At 45.7% G+C, this 23,947-nt stretch overlaps 1 protein-coding gene and 1 long non-coding RNA gene across 2 annotated transcripts; one reads left to right on the forward strand and one right to left on the reverse strand.

The window, feature by feature from the left end:
- Positions 1-9,028: 9,028 nt before the first annotated feature.
- Positions 9,029-15,564, reverse strand: LOC127146707 (uncharacterized). The gene is made up of 2 exons (XR_007818101.1): positions 15,177-15,564; positions 9,029-15,118 (listed from the first exon to the last, which is right to left on the reverse strand). It is a non-coding gene; the product is annotated as an uncharacterized LOC127146707 (long non-coding RNA).
- Positions 15,565-17,381: 1,817 nt separating this feature from the next.
- Positions 17,382-23,194, forward strand: LOC127146706 (NADH dehydrogenase [ubiquinone] iron-sulfur protein 2-like). The gene has a single exon (XM_051080794.1). The coding sequence runs from the start codon at positions 18,722-18,724 to the stop codon at positions 19,184-19,186; it is 465 nt and encodes a 154-aa protein (XP_050936751.1). The 5' UTR covers positions 17,382-18,721; the 3' UTR covers positions 19,187-23,194.
- The last annotated feature ends 753 nt before the right edge of the window (positions 23,195-23,947 follow it).

Below are 23,947 nucleotides of genomic sequence, written 5' to 3' on the forward strand. Positions count from 1 at the left end.
TCTGGTGATGAAAAGATAGAATGGGGGAATGTATGGCTTCCTCTTCCTTATATATTCTAAGAGCAGACAAGCACCTTCGTCCATTCGCTATTCTTCAAACCGGTCCGTGGTAGTTTAATTAATCCCATTACCCTTTCAAGAACAAAGGCTACAGCCACCTCTCCTGCCTTAGTCTAGCGTCTGAGAACCTCGTATTCTACAACTCTTGAGAGCCTCAGTCTTCTCTCCTGATATAACTCCGTCTCCTTGATGAAGAAAGTCAATATTCTCCGTGAGGCTACATTCTAGAAGTTCATAAAGACATTTAAGCAGAAGCAAGATACTGAAAGAATGTGAAATTGAGTAAATGCCATAGGCAAGGTTTGAAGTACAAGGAATGTCCTCCGGACCGCTCCGTGCGTCAGCAGAGAGGAGACGGAGTTGTAGTAGTTGATCAGAGCTAAGCTCGACAGAATCCATAAAATCTAGAGGTGCTCGACCTCTTGTTTCATTATCCGTTTCGGAAGGGTACGCAACTCGATCGGGAATGATCCTCATCTCTAGACCAGAAAGGCGTATTTCAATCAAATGAACCCGAAGCAGAATAAGCAGCTGAAAGAGCGCGCTCACCCCATCAGGGCAGGGGAATCAGCAGTACCTAGATAAGTTCTTGTCCCAGTCGCCGACGTTGTTCCCGCTTCAGAGGCAGAAAAAGTCGAAAAAGTTGCAGTCGCTCTAGCTTCATAAGTTCGTCTTCTTGTTCCATATCCTTGGTCCGAGGAATCTTGCTTGGTTTCGGGAATGAGAAAGATCTCTGTCCCAAGGCAAATAGCCTAACTGCAAAGGAGATTGATTGACTATTGACTTTGACATTCAGATCTTTGCTTCTCTTTTTGACTCTTTTGTGACTCAGAAAGATTGAAAAGCTAATATGGAAACTCCTCTCTTTCTTTATTGAGGGATTTGACCCGTCCTTAGTCGTATATTCCACGTTTTTTGGTTCTACGTAGCTTAATTAGTCCTCTCCTTTCAGTCGAGACCGTAGCTAGGAGCAAAGAATTTGCGAAAAGTAGGTTCATCAAAATATGAAAGAAAAAAGAAAAGCAAGAAAGCCGGTTTCACGAGGCAAAGAAGAGAAATGTCCTCACCTCACAAAGAAAGATCAGAAGAAAGGTATTCCCTAATTAAACTACTCCGGACGAGGACTTCCATTGACTTTTGCATAGTCTTCAGTCTCAGTGAGAGTTTCAGAGGCTAGTAGACTACGGACGGGAGAAGGAGTGAAAGGGCTTTACTGATTCCCCACTACGCGGTTCAGGGGTGTAAGCAACCGCTTTTCCCCCACTCTTTTTTTCTTCTTTGAATGTAGAAGAAGAGGCAGTCCCAGGGTCCCCGTCCAGCTGTTGAACCTTCAGTCTCAGTTGGTGGCGTCCAGTCGCTTTTAGTAAAGCTCTGATTATTACTATTGTATATGAACGAGTCTCATCCCAAAATATGGAGAATGAAAGGATCAAAGAATGATCGAAGAATTTGCGAAGGAAAAGGACATTCTCTTCCGCCTAACTCGTCCGGAAGGAAGGAGCATTGTCTGTCTCTCGACGTTGAGGAAGAGGGGGTCGAGGTTTCGGTTAGAACCCCTTTTTGGAATCTTTCTCTTTTGATCTTCCATGGAAAGGTTCTGGTAACTGAACTCGTATGCCTGCGCCAGCGAGATCTCTTGATCTTCAGGTTCGTATGAGTCACTGAACTCGGCAGCTAGCTAGGAGAGGATGAGGCGAAGGACTGGTATTTGTCCAAAACTCATATGTCTTGTCTTCTCCGTCCATCAAAGCGGGGCTCAAAATGGGGTTGATTCCATTTATCTGAAAAGAAATAAATGATCAGACTCTACTCTATCGAGGTTCGAAGAGGCGAGACGGAGTGGGCTTTTCTTTGACTATGAAAATCTGATCATCGGGGCGGAGTGCAAGAAGTTCAAACTGATCCTTCTTTCCATAGGCTGAAACCTGACTGATTTCATTCTCCCATGGCCCAGGTCTTTTTTGACATTCTCCCATACCCATTTGACCGCCCCGTGGGAAAAAAGAATTAAGCTACTGAGGCCCAAAGAATTTGCGCGCACGAGGGCTCGACTGAAAGGAGAGAAGATCACAGCCTTTTTAGGGGAATTTGAAGCAGTGGATGTGGAAATGCGGAGCAAGTCACTACGCGCTTGCTTGTTCCGGTTTGAGTCACCTTATCTCTCTCGTAAGGCCGATTCAATCCTTTTTTTGAGAGAAATCGCCGAGGACTAATTAAGCTACGTAGAACCAAAAATCAAGGTCCAGGTGAGTCCTTCGCCTATTTTTGGGGACAGAGATCTATCTCATTTACGATCTCATTCATTCAAGAACCACGGATTATGATGCCCCGATCCTTCGATCATTCTTTGAGCCTGCTGCGCATTATTTTTCTTATCCTTTTTCTTCTTTGAAAAGACTTTGAATACGCCTATTATGGTCCCCACTACGCGGTAAAGGATCAAGGGATTTTTTCCGAGCTAGGCCCTGGTATCACATGCTCCAGGCTTATGCTTTCTAAGCTATTATGATTTTGATGTTATATGAACAAGTATAATGGAAGGGATGAAAGATCAGTCCCCACGAGGATGACGGGGAAGGAAGACCCCAATCACGAGGCACACAGTAGACAGGAAGAGGATGCCAAATAGACCGATCAGTCAAATGTGGCTCTTCCTCTTTTCTACAAGCTATTTTTCTATGGTCAAAAAACTCTTTAGCCGATTTCTCGGAATTTCATAGGCTGAGTCAGATCGGTCTGAATCTCTTTGCCCCTTCCCTTTCGATCAAGGGGATTCCCCAGTAGCCCTTAATTCAAAGCCAAGAATGATAGGCCAGAGGGATGAATTCGACTAATGATAGTGATCCAAAGGGAATTGAGAGTGATGAATGATTCCACACCCTTCCAATCAGTCAAATTCCTTCCCTGGTATTTTGAATGGAAAAGAATAATCAGCGGGAAGCCGGATTGACCGGACGGAGGCCTCGCCCGAATATAGGAGAAGGCCTTTATCGGCGTGCTGCTTGACCATATTCAGTATTCACACATGATTCCTAGGGTTGAGTCGAGGCTCGAAGAAAGAAAGGATACCAGACACCGAGTTGACGATGGAAGAGCTTAGGGGGATGTGTGGAACCGGTTGAGCGCTGAGAACGAGAAGTAGCACAATCAATCCTAATCTTTTTTTGTGGGTTCAAGTTTCGATCTCGATTTGCGGAGTAATGCTATTCATTCCATAAAGACTAAAGAGGCTAATTGTCAAATGCCCCCACTTTTTCTTGTTTTTTTGGTGGTTCATTTCTTCCACTTTCACTTTCTTCTTCCTTCTCGTGATCGTTCACCGGTCCGTGGTAGTTTCATTCCTCTTACCTAACTCATTCCACTCTTTCTTCCCTAGATCTCTCCCCCCAACAAGGGATGAAAGCCTTTGTTCGAGATACGAAGAGAAAGGGATCTCATTCAATGCCCGCGTAGTGGGCTCAGACCCGGCTTCTTTATGTCCTGAATGAAGATCGGGGGATAGGGATAGGAGGGTACAATAAGAGAAAAGGGAATCCCTCGTCCCAGCCACTACGCCCCCGAACCTTTGAGGATGGTAGGGGCATTGAATGAGATCTACAGGCCAAGGCCTAACCTTTCACTCTAAACATGGTGAAAGCGGGGGTAGAAAGTCAGACATCTTTCGCCCAGTAAATGGAGTTATTGGTCAAGAGATTTCTTCCCCGTTCGAGATCTTATTAATAAAGACGGGTTAGCATCCCGCAATGGAATAGCTGCCGGAACGTGCGAATCCGAGCTAGCAATCAGGCTTTTAGCCAAGTCATATGTCATGATTGCACCCCAATTACATGCTCTCTGAACTCCGATCCTTAAGTGGGACAGCGGACGAGACGGATATGAGAAAGTACTTAGAAACCTCTGATCCTCTCTTTTCCGGTCTTGTGAATTACCCTAGCGAATCCGAACCGTTAAAGATTCATGGTCCTCAGTAGCTTAATTCCTCTCTTTACTCATTCACTAACCGAAGGAGCAAGAACTGAATTCATTGAATAGAGTTCGAGAGCCTTTCATCGACTTCAGACTCAAGACACATGCGACCTACTTCCGATCTTTCCATCTCCCTACCCGAGTACGGGATTCCCGGGTAAGGAGATCAGACTTGATTCTGACTTATAGGAAAAAACCCTCTCAGTGGTGAACCCTTCCGAAGAGGCCGCTACCAAACTAGCCATCCCCTTACAGCGAACCCCGCGAAGGTCCCCAAACAAGAAAGAAAGAGGCTCAATTTGAGAAAAGGAAAGGCATTAACAAAGATAAGATGCCTTCTTTCCTACCGAGTTCAAGGTTATTAGGCCTTGAAATTTCAGGTCACGAGAAGAAAGCTCAAGCACTATCACTCTTTTGATATGGCGCTAACCCGGACCTTCAGTCAGTTCTTTCGTTCCCAGAAAGTTGCTCGACCCACACAGAGCGGAAGACGAAGGTAGCTCGACGAGAAGAGCCTTGACTTTCTATCTTACTTGACTTGACCTTTTATGAAATACCCTCCAAGAAGATAGAAGATCAGTTGCACCGAGGATAGAATCTAATATGCGATCATAGTCTGATGAGTTCGGAAAAGGGGGGGAAGTAGTCCTTTCAGGAAAGCCCTTGTTCAAGCTAGGGAATGAGTTGGAAAGCTAGCTATCAGTTCGGGGAAGAGTCCCTCTGTCTATCCTGGCTAGGGAATTTCTAGTTTTTTCAGAGGAAGAAAGGCTCGACAAAGGAGAGGTTATCGCAGCGCCTACCACGCCTTTCGAAGAGTCCACGTGGGTCACTATTCTTTTTCAGTTGAGGAAGCGAAGCACGGGATCGGAGCGCATATGCTTGATCGGTTTAGAACGACTGTAATTGTACTCATACAACCAAGACCTATTTACGGACCACAAAAAGTTGCGTTCTGTATATGCCCAAAACCGCGTAGTGGGTTCTCCCTAACAAAAGGCTGATTTGACGTTCCGCGATGCAAACCAGGTCCAAAAAGGGCGGTTGGTTCGGAGGCTGCTAAGAGATGCGGTTTGCAGGCGAGGGGGTTGCGGAGGTTTCGGAAGTAGCCCTTGTGCTTGAGGCAGTTGTTGCGCTTGAACAATTAAGCTACCACGGACCGGGGAAAAATCTCAAGCCCTTGAACTTGGTAGAAAGACGACTTTTTCCAAGGAAAAAATAGGCCACCTCTTCTCGCATTCGCCCACGGATTCAACCCCGCAGTGCGAAACAAGGCCTTATTTCAGACTCAAACCACGGAATTCCTCCTGTCGTCCCGCCAAGGACCTTGTTTTCTTCCTCCACTTCGTAAGTCAACTCTTTCTCCCAGCTGCGCTTCCGGAACTGAGAACTACTCGACAGTCTGAACCTGCTTAACCTGCCGATGCCCCTTTGGTTGGGGTCGTGCCTCTTCCCCTACGGTCTCACCTAACTCCTCTTCCCCGGAATCACGCCTCGCAAAATCACTCCTTGAATTATGCTTTCGACTTCTACGATTCTTAGTGATGTCCTTTCATTTACTCACCTTGCAGAGCAGATATGAGCACCGGTCTAAGACCAGTGGAGCTTATCCTCAATTCATACCTTTTTTCAGAGATTTCCTGGGATCGCTGACAGTAATCCTATCCTTTCCGGCAGTCGAATTCTTTTTTCCTGTATTTGAGTACTCCCCGAAGCTTGAAATATTAGTGGAATGAATGAGGACTGAGGCGGAGTAGGTTATGAAATAGCTCGACTCCACGGGGCGGTTCGAAGAAAGTCGACTGATAAGGAGTCAATGATGATAATAAGGGTTGAATCAAGAAAGCGAAAGGACTGTATTATTATAAATTCAGGAGTGGCATTATTTCAATCACTCTCCAAATAGTAAGGAGAGGGGAGAACTCGACTCCAAATTCTAAGGGGGCGGTTCGAAGAAAGTCGACTAAGAAGGAGAGGCGCAATGAAATATGCGAGGAGTTGAAAGCGAATTCCTTCCTTATCCAATTAGAAGGAGCCTGAATGAACAAGGGCTCAATAAAGAAAGAGAAGGACAAGTAAGAACAAGTCAATGAACAAGGCTAGAGGAAGAGGAATACTGGATAGGTATGAATACGACCAATAAGGATAGGGAGAGGCGGAGTCAGGCGCGAAGCGAAAGGGACTGTGAAGGAGCGAAGGAGCGAAAGCGGCTCGACTGAGGTTAGGAAGGTTCAGAGCGAAGGTTCAATTTCAGGTTCGAAGAAAGTCGACTGATAAGGAGTCAATGAACAAGGGCAGCTCGACTGATAAGGAGAGGAGCGAAGCCACTCGACTGAGGTTAGGAAGGTTCAGAGCGAAGGTACTCGACTGATAAGGAGAGGAGCGAAGGTACTCGACTGATAAGGTTCAGAGCGAAGGTACTCGACTGATAAGGAGAGGAGCGAAGGTACTCGACTGATAAGGTTCAGAGCGAAGGTACTCGACTGATAAGGAGAGGAGCGAAGGTACTCGACTGATAAGGAGAGGAGCGAAGGTACTCGACTGATAAGGAGAGGAGCCCCTTTCCCTTTATATTAGAAATAACTCGACTCAAAACGATAGGGTTCGAAGAAGCTCGACTAAGAAGGAGTCAATGAAGAAGGGCGTAGCTTATGTAAAAGGAGTGCAAGTTGACCTACTAAAGAAAGAGAGGGAGAGTGAGAGAGAAAAGAAGAAGAAGGAGAGAGAAAAAAAGAATAGGTGGTACTCGAAGTGATAGGGAGTTCTATCAGTTGAGAGAGGAGAGAGTCAGGATGGGTTCCCGCTCTTTAGTTTCGGTATTCATCTTTTTTCATTCTCGTATTCTTTCTTTATGCTCATATCTTCTTTCTAGTCCAACTTGGTATATCTATTCATTCATCTTCCCAGTTTGGAGGAATAGTGTGACTTGGCAGTTCGAGAACAGATTTTGTCTTTTCTTTCTGAAAGCCAAAGGGAATGGATTGAGTTTAGTTGGAGTTTTTTTCGACAGTAGAGAGATTGAATTGCCGCGATGGAGGCTACCTCTTGGGAATCTCAAGTCCTCTCTCTGAGCCCGGATCGAATCTTTCCTATACCCTCTGGACTCTTATCCCCTCCTCCTTTCAGGCTTGGGTTCAGGGCCCAGGCACCCCTCTCCTCCTTACCCCTTTCTTCTTCTTTTCTCATTTGGTTTTGGTTGGGGGTGATGATTATTGGCTTTTCTCTTGTGCCCCTTCGAGGTTCCCCTCTCCGGTCCGACCTCGATTCTATCTCATCGCGGAAAAACTCCCCGGCCCGGATCTCGGCATTACTACTTGTGCTCTTTCTTTGTTTACATTCCCCTCCAATCTTTCTTTCATCCTTTTTATCCACCGCCCATCCTCCCCTCCTTGGTTGACTGGACATCCTCAGTATCCCCCTCTCACTCTAATAGAAAGGCCGGGAATGACCAGAGGTGTACTCTGTCTACCTTTTATTTTGAAAGCGAAGGCATAGATTGAGTTGGAACCCTTTTATCTAATTGGCACTAGTATGCGCGGAAAGTACTTCTGCCTCATCCTCTTCCTGAACGTAGGCTTGGCCTTGCCTTTTTTTCTATCCTTATGGTAGACCGCATCGCCTCAAAGAGAGGAGAAAATTTCATGCACCCGCGGGATTAGGTCCGTGTGGTAGAGGGCGAACAAAGGATAGCGTCCTTGTCTTGGAAAGCGAGCAAGCGGGTGAAGGAATCACCAAGGTTCTCTCTTCATCGAATACTCATTCAGATTCTTCTTATGCTTCGCCTCTCCTAAGAATGAAAGATCTCATACTCAGAGAAAAGAGATCGAATAAGATCAGTCCCTCTTCTTGTCCGGCCGGTTCCCGAGCCTACTCCCTCTTGTCTTCTTTGTCCGGGCCTATTCTTCTTCCCTTTCTGACTGTGACCACAAAGCCTTTTCTTTTCATTCAATCTCTCTCATTCGTCCATGAATGAATTGCCTTTTCCTGCACTCCCTCCTCTATCCTTTGCGCTCCCACTCCGATCCTTTCTGACTCTCTTCCTCTCCTTTTTCTTCTTCTGAATTTTGATTCGTCCTCAAATTGGACTTGAAATCGCTATTTTGCAAGGTTTTGGCTCCTTGGGTTAGGTGGGATTTTCACGTCAAATGGGTCCTTTTCCTTTATTAGCTAAAAAAAAACCCACTACGCGCCTTTGGGGCATAGGTGGAATTCCTTAAATCATCCCAAATGTCCTTGTTCATTGATTGAACTTTATTCGCAAATTCTTTGCGCAAGGCATCCTGAATTTGCTGGAAAACCCTCACCTTGAAAGAGGGAGGTTAGCATTTGCTTAAGAGATGAGGATTGGTACAAATACCATCGCCCTCATCCTCTTCGGCTCGAGCTGGAAGGCGTCCTTCTTTATGGGGTCGACTCCTTACTCCGCCTCTTTTTCAATATGAGTGACTCACCGAAACTGCACCTATCGGTCAAGCCGCAGAACTCCTTTCGTACTCAACCTCTTCCTTTGCTTTGGTCTGAGATCCGACCGACGAGAACCCTTATGTGAACAATTCTCTTGATTCCTCTATGCTTAAATAGTACTTTGATTGAAGAAATGGCACAAGGGGCCTAGCTTGTCTCTTACCTGGCTGACTCTCATTCCGATTGATGATGAGAATACTCGCTTCCCCCCGCCTTGAAGACAGCTCTCTCCCCGCAGAATCAAGGTTAGATCTTTCCCCTATGTACGTAAGAAGATGAATGAGACCCTTCCCCTAGATTGATTATACTTTATGAGAATAGAGTTCTTCTAGATAGAGGATATGAAAAAATAGAGTGATTTCTCAATAGCTCGCTTCGCCCCTTTCTGACTCTAACTTCAATGCCTACCTGCCGCAAGATCTCAGTCTTCGGACCACCTACTAAAACAGGAATAGCTAGGCTTTTCAGTTCTGACCCAAGCGCCTCTATGGCAGTCGTTCACACCGATTGGGATTTGACTCGTTGTCGGGCAAGTGAATATGGATAAAAACAAGTCAAAAGGACAGGTATTTTCCACCTTTGAGCGCTCTGTCTGGATGAAAGTTTGAACCTAGATTTGGACTCTTTTCACTAGAAAGATCATTTCTCAATAATGAGAATTTGAATGGCATTTTTCATGGATAAACAAGTCGGCTAATATAGCCAAAACCTATGGAATCGTGTCTTTTTCGATTTTCAGGAATTAGGACAACTAACCTACTTCCTCCCCTACGGATGAATGCAACTAGGTCGTCTTAGGCTCGGGTCTGCCTCGTTTACGTGCTTCAACTCCTTCTGTAGATCGATCAGAAAGCCTGAAAACCAAGGACGTGAATTTTGGGCCCCGATCCCTTTGTTGCGCTTCTAGGCCCCTTTTCCGCTTCCGCTAATCGTACTTCCTTCCTTACCGAATTCATTCCCAAGATCAGAATGGAAATTCAAGATGGGGCAAATCAAAGACTTTGAATTAGAGAAAGAAGCATATTTGCCTTGGAGAATGAATAAGGAATGAAAGAGAAGAAGAAGTTCATATCTTTAAACAAGTCCTTCGGACCGGTCACAGACTGATTGCTACGAGCTTATGGATCATACTTATTAACAACGGGGAAGCAACGGTCTTGAACAAACTCGAATTACGTTGACTTTCAGACCCACCCGCCATAAAAGATAGGGGGGATCGACCCGCGGTCCGAGAAGAAGAAGAAAGGAAGAAATCCGATCCCCTCGCCGACAAAGACAAAGAAAAGAAGAAAGAAAGCACTTTTACGCCGACAAAGGCAAGGCACCGTAGGTAAGGCGCGAAGCCAAGCGACTGCAGACCGGGGGCTCGTAGAGAAATTAAGGTGCGAAGGTACTCGTAGTTTCAGATATAGGAGAGGCGCAAAGAATTTGTGGCGAAGAAAATCAGAGGAAAAGGAGTCCTTCGGACGGAGCGCAAACCAAAGGCAAGGAAACCTACTAACCGAAAGCTTTAGCCTCAAATCAGACGATAAAGGAGCGGGAAGGCACCTAGGGCAAGGAATCGTAGTAGGAGCCGTAGGGTTCGTAGAAGATCGACTGAAGAGGAGTGCGAGAGAGGCGAAGCGAAGAGACAAAGAAATCAATGAACAAGGCTCTCGCAAATTCTTTGCTCCTAGCTAGGTGCTCGTAGTTTCAGATCAATGAATAAAGTCAAAAACAAAGGTCCTCAACGAACAAAGAAACTTCCATATTGGTTTCAGAGGCGCAAAGAATTTGCGCGCTTTGATGAAACTCTTTGTGCTCGGTCTGCCTTATGCTTTTTCAGTGAAAGAGGCTCAAAGAATTTGAGTTGATAAGGAGCGCTAAAAAGTCAAATGGGATTGAGATAAGTAAATCCATCAGCCTTTGATGAGGCAAGGAAACTCAGCTCTTTCTTCCTATGCTGTACACCTTGGGATTGTAGTTCAATTGGTCAGAGCACCGCCCTGTCAAGGCGGAAGCTGCGGGTTCGAGCCCCGTCAGTCCCGACAAAATCCAATCGTACTTTTCCTGCCCAACCATCAAAATCGAATATTCTCTCTTTCTTCCTTCCCACGGAGCGGTAGGGGAGTTGGAAGAAAATGCCAGTTTAGTCAGGCCTATGCAAAGAGCTTTTTTTGCTTTTTAGGGAGTCAAAAAAGACAAAAAAAAGAGTGATATAAGAAAAGTGGAAGAAAGAGCTATTTTGGTACTGAATTTCATGGAAAAAGCTTAGTCCGACGGCTCCTCCGGAGTAGTCTTCTTCCATATTCACTTTCCTCTAAATAGTAGGTTCATTAAGCCTAGGACCATGAATGAATTGCTTAACATAATCAGTCCCATAAGAAGATAGTGAGTTCCATTATAATCAGTCCAAGAACAAGAAAGTGAATTTCAGATAAAGGAAGCATAATAATGAAATGAATCTCAGATCAGATCAATCTCAAATTAGTCCCGCAACAAAAGAAAGGGAAGGCTCGACTGAAAGGAGAGAACAAGGCTCCGTAGGAGTTGAGAAGGAGTTGACAGTCCCGCAACAAGAAAGCCTAGTGGATGAAGTTCAGAAATGCAATCAAAGTTCATATGGTAGATTGAAGAGGACTGAGGGCTCGACTGAAAGGAGAGAACAAGGCGCAAAGAATTTGCGAGGGGTCCAGAATAAATAAGGGTCCGGACTAGCTTCATTCCATATTCACCTGTCCTCCGGCGCGAAGCGAAAGGACTGTGCAGGAGCGAAGCAGAATCAAGCTACGAAGGACAGGAGCGAAAGCGGCTCGACTGAGGTTAGGAAGGTTCAGAGCGAAGGTACTCGTAGAAAAAAATATAGGTTCAGAGCGAAGCAGAATCAAGCTACGAAGGTTCAGAGCGAAGCAGAATCAAGCTACGAAGGTTCAGAGCGAAAGCGGCTCGCCGACGATAGGGGGAGAGGACCGAGACTAAGAAGGAGAGGAGTGCAAGTCAGAACCATTAATATTCATAGACGAGACCAGAGGAATTTTGAGTGGAATTCATGATCCGTCCTTATTCAAAGAAGATCCCTGTCCGGAGGATTTATCCGGAGGACTATCCATATTAACCTACGGACCACAAACCATAATCAAACTATGTTCATTTCTTTTACCTGTCCTAGGCTTGATTCTTGAATTGCAATTAATTAAACTACTTTTTTCCTTCTAAATCTGACTTTTTCGAATCTTGATATATAACGATAATTGAGTGAAAAACATTTCTTGATCCTCTCTTTATCCGGACCAGAAACTAGAACTATAATCAAACAATGTTCATTTCTTTGATAGGCTTGATTCTTTCATTGCGTTTTCCCGTCTTTTTTCCTTCTAAATCTGACTTTTTCTCATCTTTCTATTTAACGAAAATAGATAAAAAAATCAGGCATTTGACTTTCTTTCTTGCTACTTTATAGGCCCAAAACCTAGCATTTTCTGAATTTTCGCTAAGGATTACAAGGTCGTTGATTACAAAAATTCATAGGTTTCATTCTCAATTCATGAATTTCTTTGTTTTTTTTCTCGTTATTTCATAACCTCCGGACGACTCCAAATCAAAGGATACAAAGGTTAGGACTTGAAAGCGAAAGTCCTTATTCCTTATTATGTGAAGGAGCCCGACGATTATCAGAACAATATACCGCCTCCGGACGAGTCAGAAATCCATATTCATCTGTAAGGATCAAAGAATTATCTCAGCTCATTGAATAAAGACTTCCTTATTCTTCAAATTCAAAGGAGTGGAACTCAGTCAATGGAATATGAACCTCCGGACGAGTCAGAAATCCATATTCATCTGTTAAGGCTCAAAGAATGAGAAAATTCTTTTCGAATTCCACACTCAAAGGTTTGAGAAGCGACTTCACAGGTGCGAAGCAGCTCGACTAAGTCAGATAGAGGCGGAGTAGGAGTTGAGTTGATAAGGACATATTCACGAGCTATATACTCCGGAGGAGGTCGTCTTGACCCCGTAGCTAGGAGCAAAGAATTTGCGAAAAACCATATTCATCTTTCTTTGAGCCTTGCCTTCGCACCGCCTCAATGAACAAGGGGCCTTGATTCTGGTAGTACGGAAAAAAGAGATGAAAGAGAAAAGAGTGATCGATCCGATTTCACTCTACGGCTGACTATCTCAGTTCGAATGAAAGAGAGAAGAGCGGCGCACCTTGATGGAGACATTCCCCGATGAAGAGAAGAAAGAACAAACCAAAGAAAACCAATTCACTCCAAAAAAAAAAGAAAGATATGAAAAGAGAAAGATTGATTCCTTTTGTTTGTGATCCATTAGGAAAGAGAGAAGAATTGAACATCCCGCGAAATAAGAAGAAAAGATCAGACTCCAAAAACAAAGGTCCAGGTGACTCATTCATGGAACTAATATGAACTTCTCTTTCTTTTTCTCTTCTCTTTTCTCTTTCAGAAAAAAAGATCTTTCTTCTCTCTATCTTCTTCCTTCTTCTTTCTTCTCTTTTTGATTGAAAAGCACGTCGCAACTCCTTACGGAGCCTTGTTCATTGATTGCGCTCCTTCACACTCCTATCCTTATATTAGCTTCTTCCTCTCTATCTCCTTCAATATTTCACTTAACCTAGTTAGTGGTCTCATTGAGAATAAAGTCAAAGACTTTGCGGGATCAAATGGGTCCTCCGGTCTTAATACTCCTAACGGAGGGGTTAGTGGAATTTGAGAAGAATTCTCGAATTCAGAGTCGCTTCGCTTCGCGCCTCCCGTAGAAGGAGTCATGAAATGGAATATGAACCTCTGATTTTTTAGGAGTCTGAAATCCATATTCACCTGTGGTCTCATTGATAAGGACATATGAATATTCCACTTCGGACCTCTTCCATCTTTGATACATCTACATTGTGAAAATCAAGCCTATCCTCCGGACGGGTCCTCCAGACCTCTTTGATCCTAACGGAGCGGTCTCGCTATTCCATAACCTTGACTCCGGGCGTAGGTTTTTAGTGGCTTTCCTTTCATAGGCTTGATCTTTCTGGGAGTCCGTAGAAGGCCTCATAAGATCAAGCCCTTGTTCATTGAGTTTCATTGTCTTCTTCTTTCACCTTCCTCTTCTGAAACCTTCCAAACCTATACCGATAAAGCCTAGCGTAGTGGGCTTTCTCTTCCCTTCTAGCCTCCTTTTTTTTGAGCTCTTTCTTTATTCCTTTTCTTCCTCTCAGACTGATCGATGTTGTTGGGAGGCTTTCTCTTCTCTTTCTGGCTTCTGTCCTGTCTCATTCTTCCCTTGTTCATTGATCTCTTGTCTTCTCTGAAAGCTCTTTTCTCATTTTCTCCGTGGGAGAATGAGGAGGAAACTCTCAGTCCTCAATTCACAAGGGCCTAGCGAAGTCAGTGGATAGTCGGACCCCGTAGAATTATAAGAGGTCTAGATGCGAAGGACTTGTTCATTCCACTGATTTGATCCACAGGCTCGACTGAAAGGAGAGAGGAATCTGGACCTTTTTGGTTCTACGTAGCTTAATTAGTCCGAAGGACTTGTTTTGATCCATATTCATGGAGCGGAGTAGCTTAATTAGTCTGAAAGGAGTCCAAGATTCAAGCTGAATCAATGAACAAAGGCGCAAAGAATTTGCGAATTTGCGAAAGAGATTTTGCATTTTGATGGGTCTCGCCTCAATATTCTTTGAGCCTTGATTAGTGTATAAGGGTGTGTGTGTGTTTGGTTAGCATTTCTATCATCCATGTTGTAGGGTGAGTTTTGAGATAGGGAAAGAGGGGAGTTGGCTGTAGTTGAGACACCTTTTTCGTCTCGACGAGATGGATGGATTTCAAAGAGATGGTTAACCACTTTTTTCAGCGTAAGAGGTAGGCTTTGAGCCTCCGCTTCTCAAATTCTTCTAGTTCCATCTTTGATACATCTACATTCTGAAAATCAAGCCTATCCTCAGATTCTGATAGTGGAATGAATGAGTCCGTCCTCAGGACTTTTTTGAGTGGAATGAATGATTTTGATAGTGGAATGAGGAACTCATATTCATTCAGCCGACTGCCTTGCACTCCTGTTAAGGAGCTTCTCTTTATTCATTGATGAAGCTTGAATCTTGGACTCCTTTCAGTCGAGCCTCCTCTTTCATTCAAATTCTTTTCACCTTTTTGCACTCCTGTTAAGGAGCAAAGAATCAATCTCCTACTCCGCCTTCCTAACCTCAGTCGAGTTCAATGAGCCTTTCACCTCTCCTTTCAGGTTCGCAAATTCTTTGCTCCTTCTACTACGCAAATTCTTTGCGCCTTATAATATAATTGCCTTCGATAATTCTTTGATCCTTTTTTCTTGAGGGCTTTGACCCTTTTCGCAAATTCTTTGCTCCTAGCGTCAGGCTCAAAGAATTTGAGAGTCCTTCGGACAGATGAATATGGATATAAACAAGTTGCACTCCTTTTTTTTTGAAGAATAAGGAATGAGCTTGAAAATTCTGAGATCAGTCTTTGATCCTTATCATTTGGAGTCGAGTTATTTCGTCTTTGAAGGGCGAGAAAGAAGGGAGAATTCCTTAACTTTCAGTCGCTTCTCTCATTCTTCTCACCGGTCCGTGGTAGTTTAATTAGTCGAGTTATTTCTAATATAAAGGGAAAGGGCTCCTCTCCTTATCAGTCGAGTACCTTCGCTCCTCTCCTTATCAGTCGAGTACCTTCGCTCTGAACCTTATCAGTCGAGTACCTTCGCTCCTCTCCTTATCAGTCGAGTACCTTCGCTCCTCTCCTTATCAGTCGAGTACCTTCGCTCTGAACCTTCCTAACCTCAGTCGAGTGGCTTCGCTCCTCTCCTATATTGAAAACTACGAGTACCTTCGCTCCTGAACATAAATAAGGAATGAGCTTGAAAATTCTTTGAACCTCTCCTTCCTAACCCCTGATTCAACCCTGATTATCATCATTGACTCCTTCTTAGTCGACTTTCTTCGAACCGCCCCGTGGGAGTCTCGTCGATCATTCTTTGAGCCTTCGGACGGGTCAAGACGAGCGAAAGCGGCTCGACTGTCAGGAGAGGCTCAATGCAATATGAGTTAGGACCAAAGAATTTGCGAAGGACTTGTTCATTCTACCATATTCATCTTTTGGCTAGACACCATCCCCACGCCGACCCGTGAAGCACTTCGAAGTGCCATTCACACTTTTCTTCTTTAGCAAGTTCGGGAACATTGTGACATCAAAAGATAGGGAAGGGCGGCTGTCCGTTCACTTTCCGGAAATGGCAGAAATCTCTTCCAGTCTCGCGATCTGGAAATATCTGCTAGGATACTGAACCCCTCTGCGGATGGGTGGAGGATAGGCTTTCGGAATGAAACTACCACGGACCGGTCTCCTCAAATCCCTCATTAGGGAGTCTGCCGCTTTCTTTCATAACGGAGCCGAGAATAAGGGCTGGCATAGTTGTCTCTCGCATGCAAGGAGATGCTGCTGCTGGATGTCACGGTTCTGGGGCGCCATGATCCTTTTCTCTGGAACAAGAGAGGTTAGAATATGCGAGACCAAAGGCTCAAAGAATTTGAGAGACCAATCCATAAAATCAGAAGAGAGGGCACTGCCTTCCTTCCGCTTTCAGAGGTAGGGAATCAGCTCAGTGAGCTATTTATTGCCGCCAATAGCGCTTCGCTTGCACGCCAGCGCCACGCCTGGTAGAGCTATCGCGCGCGGGCGAAGGAGATGCATTTTATGTACTGGTAGTACTGGACAAGCTCAGAGGGAATAATCTCTTTCTTCTTTCTTCCTTTCTTTCCCATGACGACTAGGAACAGGCAAATCAAAAATTTCACTTCGAATTCCGGACCTCAACATCCTGCTGCTCATGGTGTTTCACGATCAGTATTGGAAATGAACGGAGAAGTGGTGGAACGTGCGGAACCCCATATTGGATTACTCCAGTGCGGCACGAAGCCGCTGACGCCGAGTCGGCTCCTATGCCGCTAGCTATGCCCTGCTTGGTCCCCCGACACGGTGGAGGTTCCGTAGCGCGTCATGAGCACCGGGCTAAGGGGCGGTTTTTCTACTCAAGCGAACCGCCCTACCTTACTACAACATAGGGACAGAAGGGAGAAGGTTGTGAAGGTGGCCTCGTTATCCACACCTCTGGTCGGATGAATGGAGGACCTCCAAGAAAAAAGCCTAGGGTTTGAATGAGCGTTGGCGGGTCCTGGAGTGCCTGTCAAGGGCTCCCGCGCATACCCCGGGGTGATCATCACCACCTGCACCTCACATCTCGGCACAGTGGAACGTGTAACCCGCCTGCTGTCTCATTCAACTACATTTGTTCCTTCCTATAATCCATAGCCTAAGATCAGGCAGCAGCGAGGGGCAACCTGCCCATACAGCCAGCGGGGAGGATGGCACTACTGGCAAAGACCGTCTGGCGAAAACGCCGCAGGCGCGAAGCGTGGTAGGCCTGCGCCGGGGGGGAGCATAGCATAGGCGGGAAAGGGAGCCCGGACGGTGGAAGAGCCAGGGGAGGCCGGGTCATTTGACGGAAATGGAAGGCTTTTCCCCTATTTTCAAAGGCCTCATTCAAGGTTCCGTCTGGTCGAAAGATCTTTATGGAAGTGCATCAATTCTTGGAAAAAGAGGTGAGAATACCCTATCGGTCGAGCTCAATTACATCTTTCCTATAGACAAAAGATCAGAAAGTCCATTCAATGAATAGATCTCTTTTCAAGGGTACGAGAGAGAGCGCTGCCTACACGCGAATTAGCTTCCGAGGTCAAGCAGTCTCAATATTGAACTACAGGATTGATTTGCGAATTCATGCTGGGCTGGGCCACCTCGAATGGCGTGAGCCGCATGCGGGGAGACCCGCACGTACGGTTTTTAGGGGGATCTGGTCGAAAGACCGGCGCCCACCCGACTAGAGGGACTGAGAAATTAATAGAGTACAAAACTTATCTTCAAGCTTTACCTTATTCTGATCGTTCAGAGGGCGATCGCGGAGTCACTGAATGAAGTCCTCCCTTTCTTTCGGAGGTGCTGACCCGCAGCGAGGCAGAGATGACTAAGTTACATATTCCATATGGCGACGACAACAGCATGTCGTAGAAGGAGATAAGAGGTGGAGCCAACGACCCACTAAGACTAACGTATCTACAACTACATCCCCGAGCGGCAGTCAAACGGAGGCGTGAATGCAAGATGCCAGCGGAATGATCGGCCGGACAGAGGCTAGGGCTGCTTTCTTCCCACCGCGTCCTTCCTTGTGTGTCGGAGATATAAAGCGAGTGCACCGGAAAAGAAGGGGAACTGGGTTGATCTATTCTATGGCGAAGCATCCGAAGCATAACTGCACACTCACACGATCTTTGCCGAGAGATAGGAGCATTCGGTGGAACCGGTGAACTACACTTGCTTCTGGATAGATGTGTGGGACAGAGGGCTCGTGGTACCTGCAGCCCACCCTTCCTCCTCTGCTTTGAGAACCGTGTGAACGGAGAGTGGGCAGAAGGGAAAGAGGTCCTCATACGGAGTCGCACACTGACTTTTTCTGTGCGGGAGACTGGAGAATGGGTCGAGTAAACTCCCCCGGGGCCGGCCGGCAAAATCACAGACTCAGTGCTATTTCTTTTTTCTTTATTGAATTTCAAAGGAGGCGCAAAGAATATTGCGAGGCAGAGGTAGTACTTCGAATGGCGAAGAGAGGCGGCTCGGCAAAGAAGGAAAGATGATGACTTCTTTGTTGGCGAAACGAAGGGCTAAATAGCGCCATTCTCTGAGCCGGTCTGGATTTCCAATGCCTCGGGAAAGAGGTCGATCTCGATGACAAGACCTTTTTCTTCTTTATTGGGTGCCTTCTTTTAGAAGTAGTCGGAAAGAGAAAGCCTAAAGAAGGAAGGATCATATTCCATATATCAGTCCAACAACAAAAGAAAGGGAAGGAGCAAAGAATTTGCGAACAAGGTTCAAAGAAAGCTAATATGGATATAAACAAGTCCTTCGGACGACTATCGATGACGCTTTGCTTACCGGCTCAGGCTTCCAAAGGCGACCAGCTTGAAATACCTTTTGTTACGTTACGCTGCCATTGATTTTTCCAATCTCATTGAATAGCATGGCCTGGGGTAACTTAAGTGGGAGAGCCGTGTTATGGGTGACCTTATTGCACGGTTCAGAGAGCACTTGTGTATGTGATGCAAGTGAACGTGTACGAAAAAGCTGTAGGAAAGTGAGTTCTTCGTTCCGTCGTCGACCCTATCTATGTTTCTACGATGGCCCAAGAACACGCTCATTCTTCAGCTGTAGAGAGACTTTTGAATTGCGAGGTACCATTACGAGCTCAATATATACGAGTCTTATTCCGTGAAATCACTCGAATTTCAAATCATTCACTTGCTTTAACTACTCATGCTATGGATGTGGGAGCATCAACTCCGTTCCTGTGGGCTTTTGAGGAGCGGGAGAAATTATTTGAATTCTATGAAAGAGTCTCGGGAGCCAGGATGCATGCCAGTTTCATACGACCAGGTGGAGTGGCACAAGATCTGCCTCTTGGCTTATGTCGAGATATTGATTCCTTCACACAACAATTTGCTTCTCGTATCGACGAATTAGAAGAGATGTCAACCGGCAACCGTATCTGGAAACAACGATTAGTGGATATTGGTACTGTCACTGCACAGCAAGCAAAGGATTGGGGATTCAGTGGTGTAATGTTAAGAGGTCGTGCGACATGAAGACATTGATAGCAATATGGGGGAAGTTCCCATCAGGCAACAAGGGTTCTGCCTGACCCTACTTAAGCATGCATATTATGTCAGTGAAGACTTGGTGTGAAGCCTTGGAGCTGACGTTAGAAGAGCAAAAGGCCCGGGGCTAGGGTAAGCTGAGGGGGGACAGCGTCAGTGAGCGAATGTGTGTAAGCCCAGTCAAAGATGACTGTTCTAGGCGGGGCGGGCCACCCACCTGAGAATGGTCTTGGTCCTACGGACCGTGAACGGATTCGCCTCTGGCCTCTGGGTACGTCTCCACCGCATAAGTTCACCGGGGTGGAGCACGGTCCGCCAAAATCGGCATAGGTTAGGTGCTATTGATGGAACATGGTAAGCCTATCTTTCTCCATATGGAAGTGCTGCGGGCACATAGAGATGTGGGTAGAGGAAGCCTCAAAAAGCGAAGGCCGAGCTGTAGGTCACGTGACCTGCACCGAGTTGGTGGCTGACTGGGCTTTTTCCTAGATCAAAGCGGAGAAGCGAGCCTGATTCTTATCCAAAAGTCGGTCGCAGAAAAACAAAGGTCCAGGTGACTCATTCATTCCAAAAAATAGCCGAAGCGAGACAGAAAGAAAGCATAGGAGGAAGAGCCATAGGCGCAGCAGCTAGAAGAAAGAGAGAGAAAAGCCATAGGCGCAGCAGCTAGAAGAAAGCATAGGGGCTAGAACAAAGCGAAGCCATAGGCGCAGCGCTTGTGATTAGAATCCCAGTCAAAAGAGAAATCAGCCTTTTGCCTTGGGAAAGAGAGAATTAATGAGAATGAAACTGGAAGTCTGACTCACACTTGAGAAATTCATGTGTCTCGCAAATGAGAGAGGATGTAGTAGGTCCATGAATGAATTGCCTTTTCTCCTAGGCTTTCCTTTCCAATCCCTATTTTTTTCTTTCTTCCTTTTCGATAATTCTTCTCCACAAATTCTTTGGGCCTCAGTAGCTTAATTATGAGTGGAATGAAAAGCTCAAATTCTTCTCATAGTGGAATTCGAAAAGAATTTGAGACTAAAATATTAGATTTCGCCTCTCCTTCTTAGTCGAGCTGCTTCGCACCTTTGAAGGATTCCACAAATTCTTTGCGCCTCGCCTTTCAGTCGAGCCTCTCCTTCTTAGTCGAGCTGCTTCGCACCGCGGAGTGGGATGGGAGTTGAGAAGAATTCTCAACTCAATGAACAAGGGCTTGATCTTACTTCTCCTTTGATCCTCTCCTATATCTGAAACTACGAGTACCTTCGCACCTTGAAGATTTGATATGGATTTCTGACTCGTCCTCCGTCATATGGATTTCAGACTCCTTCGGAGCGGTCCTCTGGACTCGTTTGAGTGGAATGAATGAGTCCTTCGCTTTCAGAGTCCTAACCTTTATATCCTCTTGAACTCGTTCCATTCTGCCTCTCCTTTCAGTCGAGCCCTTGTTCATTGATTCAGCTTGAATCTTGGACTCCTTTCGAGTCATTTCATTCCTCCTTGCGCTCCATCTTTGACTTAGTGGATCAAAGAGGTCCTCCGGACTTTGAAGATTCCACTAAAAGACTAGTCACCTGGACCTTTGAAATTCAACCAGTGAGGACCAGCCTTTATTCATTGATTTTTTAGCATCAAAATGCAATTCTCCCAAGAACGTTCGTCTTCATGTCTTTCTGGGAGTCGAGGGCTCTTCACTTTCATTCAGGTCTTTCCTTATTCCCTTTTTGAATGCATGAGACATGAAAAGAAAGAAAGCCTCAAGCAGAACCACATTCCTTTTGCGTGCGGATGTAGCTAAGTGTCTGACCCTTGTTTGTGATTCCCTGCTGTTGCGGCCTATCCTTGAATGCGCGCGCGTGAACCAACCCAAGAAAGAAGGAAAGGATGCCTCTCGGGGCATCTGAGAATGATTAGAGCTGTATGAAGGGAAACTCTCACGTACAGTTTCTTTTTTTTGGGGGGGGGGAAGGAGCCCGACAGGGTCCCCCCCACTGACTTGGCCCGGGCCTAAGTGAAAGTGAAGTGGTGGGCCTACCCATCCCAACCAGGGGTATGCTGGGATTTGCGAAGAGCAGCACCTTACGATGTTCATGACCAATTGGATCCTGACGTACCAGTAGGTACCAGAGGAGATCGCTATGATCGTTACTGTATCCGTATCGAAGAGATGCGACAAAGTGTTCGGATCATTGTGCAATGTCCTAATCAAATGCCTAGTGGGATGATCAAAGCCGATGATCGTAAGCTATGTCCTCCATCACGATCTCGAATGAAACTATCCATGGAATCGTGTGCCGTGTGAAACGTAGATCATCGCCGTTCTTAACCGAGACTCAGGTTAAGCTCCGTCTCGGAACCTTGTGGGGTTAGGAGTAAAGCATCCCGAGGTTGACGCATCTCGTTGGGCGTGGAGAAACATTGGGAACCAAAATAGCTTTCTTCGGAGCCGTTTCTTCTCCCGTCCCCCCGCCCCGGCATAGCGCTTCGCTTTCGGTGATTCTTCCGAATCAACTGACTTCTCCCTTCTTCATTGATCTGGGGGAAAAGGAACCGTCTACCTGTTGGGAAGCTAGACATTAAGTAAGTGGCTTGATGAGGATAACTAAGCTGACACGCCGGAGTTGGCTGCTGGCACAACTGGGTGGTGCCTTACCGCACCGCAGGTTCACGCGCGGTAGCGTTCGTGGTGGTGCTTCAGGATTCCAATGTACCGCATCCAAGATCAGAACGAGCTTGCCGGCGGACCATTGCCGTCCCATTCTTGAGTGAGCTGGAGCGCAGCCATCTTATCCACTGAACTAGCCTTAAGCTATTGCTTCGGGTCGAAGCACTAAAAGAAAAGGACCAGGAAAGGCGGCGGTATAGGAACCACGGGACCCCCCCCACTAGTCTAGTAAAGGGAAAAGAGAAGTGCGCTCCTCTCCTGTAAGTAAAGCAGCTTCGCACCTCTCAAGAAATAAGAAGAGCAGCTTCGCTAAAGAGAGAATGAAAGATCTCATTCAGAGATCATGAAACTCTCTTTCATACTCTTTCTCTTGTTCCGCTACGTGGGCTTCCTCTTTCTTTTCCCTTTCTTGGTCGAGCTGCTTTGCTTCTCTCCTGCGCACCAGCTTCAAAAGCCCTTTACCCTTTGAATAATAAGGTCAGCTTCATAGTTCCAACCTAGATAAGGCTTTTTTATGCCCTTTTTTTAGGTTGGGTTGCTGGATACGGGATCCTCGTAGTAGGCTGGACCAAGATCCAGCCGAGAGAGGGCAGCCTTTAGAAGGAAGAGGTTGGGAAAGCAAGAGAAGGCTGAGCCTTTTCTTATCTTTTTCCCTAGGCTTTTTTCTTCAGATTCCTTAAAAAGAGGGATTTGGATTATTGACCCCAATGAGAAAGCACTAACATCTTCCTCGTTGGGGCTTCGCGCACTGGGAAAAGGCTAAGGCGACGGGAAATCGGCCGTCAGATTAAACTACCACGGACCGGTATCGAGAGGGCTATCACAGTCAGGTGGAAATTACCCCCTATTTGTAAAGTACCACCCTCTTTCATTATTATGTTAGGGGGTTGAGGCGAGAAATGGCTTGATGAACCCTTCCGTTCGCCACGCACCGGCCCCATTCACTTGCTTATCGTAGAGGCTTGAAGTATACAGTGCCCCACAACGTAGAATAGTATAGTGGGGTTGAAAGACGAGAGTGCCCGCCCTTTCTTTCAAGTAGGCCACTTTTTCCTCCACGCAGCCCGGGATAAGCGTGACCGTGTATATATATCTATATATATCTTCTCCTCTCTCATTTCTCAATGTCCGCTTCAACCGCTCTTTCAACTACAAAAAAGCTCAGTTGGCTTGACGAGCGCAGATGTGAGGAAGCGGGAGCAATCAAACAAGAAAGATCGAGCTTCAGGCGAAAGAACGAAACTTGAAAGCAACCCTACTTAAAGGAACCTACTAAAACGAAAAGGAAGAAAGCCTAGCGAACAAGCCAGATCAATTATTCATTTGGCGGATGAAAGGAAGTGAAAGGAAGAGGAAGAATCAGATTCAAGTCATAAGACGATAGAGGAAGAGGTTAAAGGACAGCGGGGAAGAGATGAAAGTCATAAGAGGTAAAGAAAACTCCGCGGAAGGAAAGGCTCAAAGAATTTGAGAGAAGCTTGCTTTTCTTGTACTTTTTATAGGACTAAATAGTAGGTTTGAAGGAGATTTTCATGGGAATGCAGTTCGTTTCAGAGTCCTAACCTTTATATCCGGAAGGACTTTCTAGGTCAATGTTTCTGACTCAAAAGGACAGGCCTAATTAATTAATATGGATTTCTCAAATTCTTTGATAAGGAGTTCCACAAATTCTTTGCGCCTCTCCTTTTAAGAACATAAGCTACGCCCTTCTTCATTCAGGCTCCTAATAAGGGATAATGACTTTCGCTCTCAAATTCTGAGATAATTCTTTGATCCTTTGATTTTGGAGTCGAGTTCTTTCTAAATATAAGGGCTATAATGAAGGACTTTCGCTCTCAAATTCTGAGATCCCTTTTGTTTTGAGTCGTCCGGAGGTTATGAAATAACGAGACTGAAAGGTGCGAAGGTACTCGTAGTTTCAGATATAGGAGAGGTGAGAAGAATGATAGAAGCGACTGAAAGTTAAGGAATTATCCCTTATTATTCGACGAAGGAGCCCTTGATTTTGATATGGATTTCTTTCCTTGCACTCCTTCTTTGATGATAATTCAGTCCTTTCGCCGATCATTCTTTGACCCTCTCCTCTCCTTACAGTCGAC

This window comes from Cucumis melo, unplaced genomic scaffold (genome assembly GCF_025177605.1).
Source record: "Cucumis melo cultivar AY unplaced genomic scaffold, USDA_Cmelo_AY_1.0 utg000923l, whole genome shotgun sequence".
In the NCBI taxonomy this organism is placed as follows: Eukaryota; Viridiplantae; Streptophyta; class Magnoliopsida; order Cucurbitales; family Cucurbitaceae; genus Cucumis; species Cucumis melo.

Bases quoted from the DNA above. Each gene is read 5' to 3' on its own strand.
- LOC127146706 (XM_051080794.1), top strand. From the start codon at position 18,722: ATGGCCCAAGAACACGCTCATTCTTCAGCTGTAGAGAGACTTTTGAAT.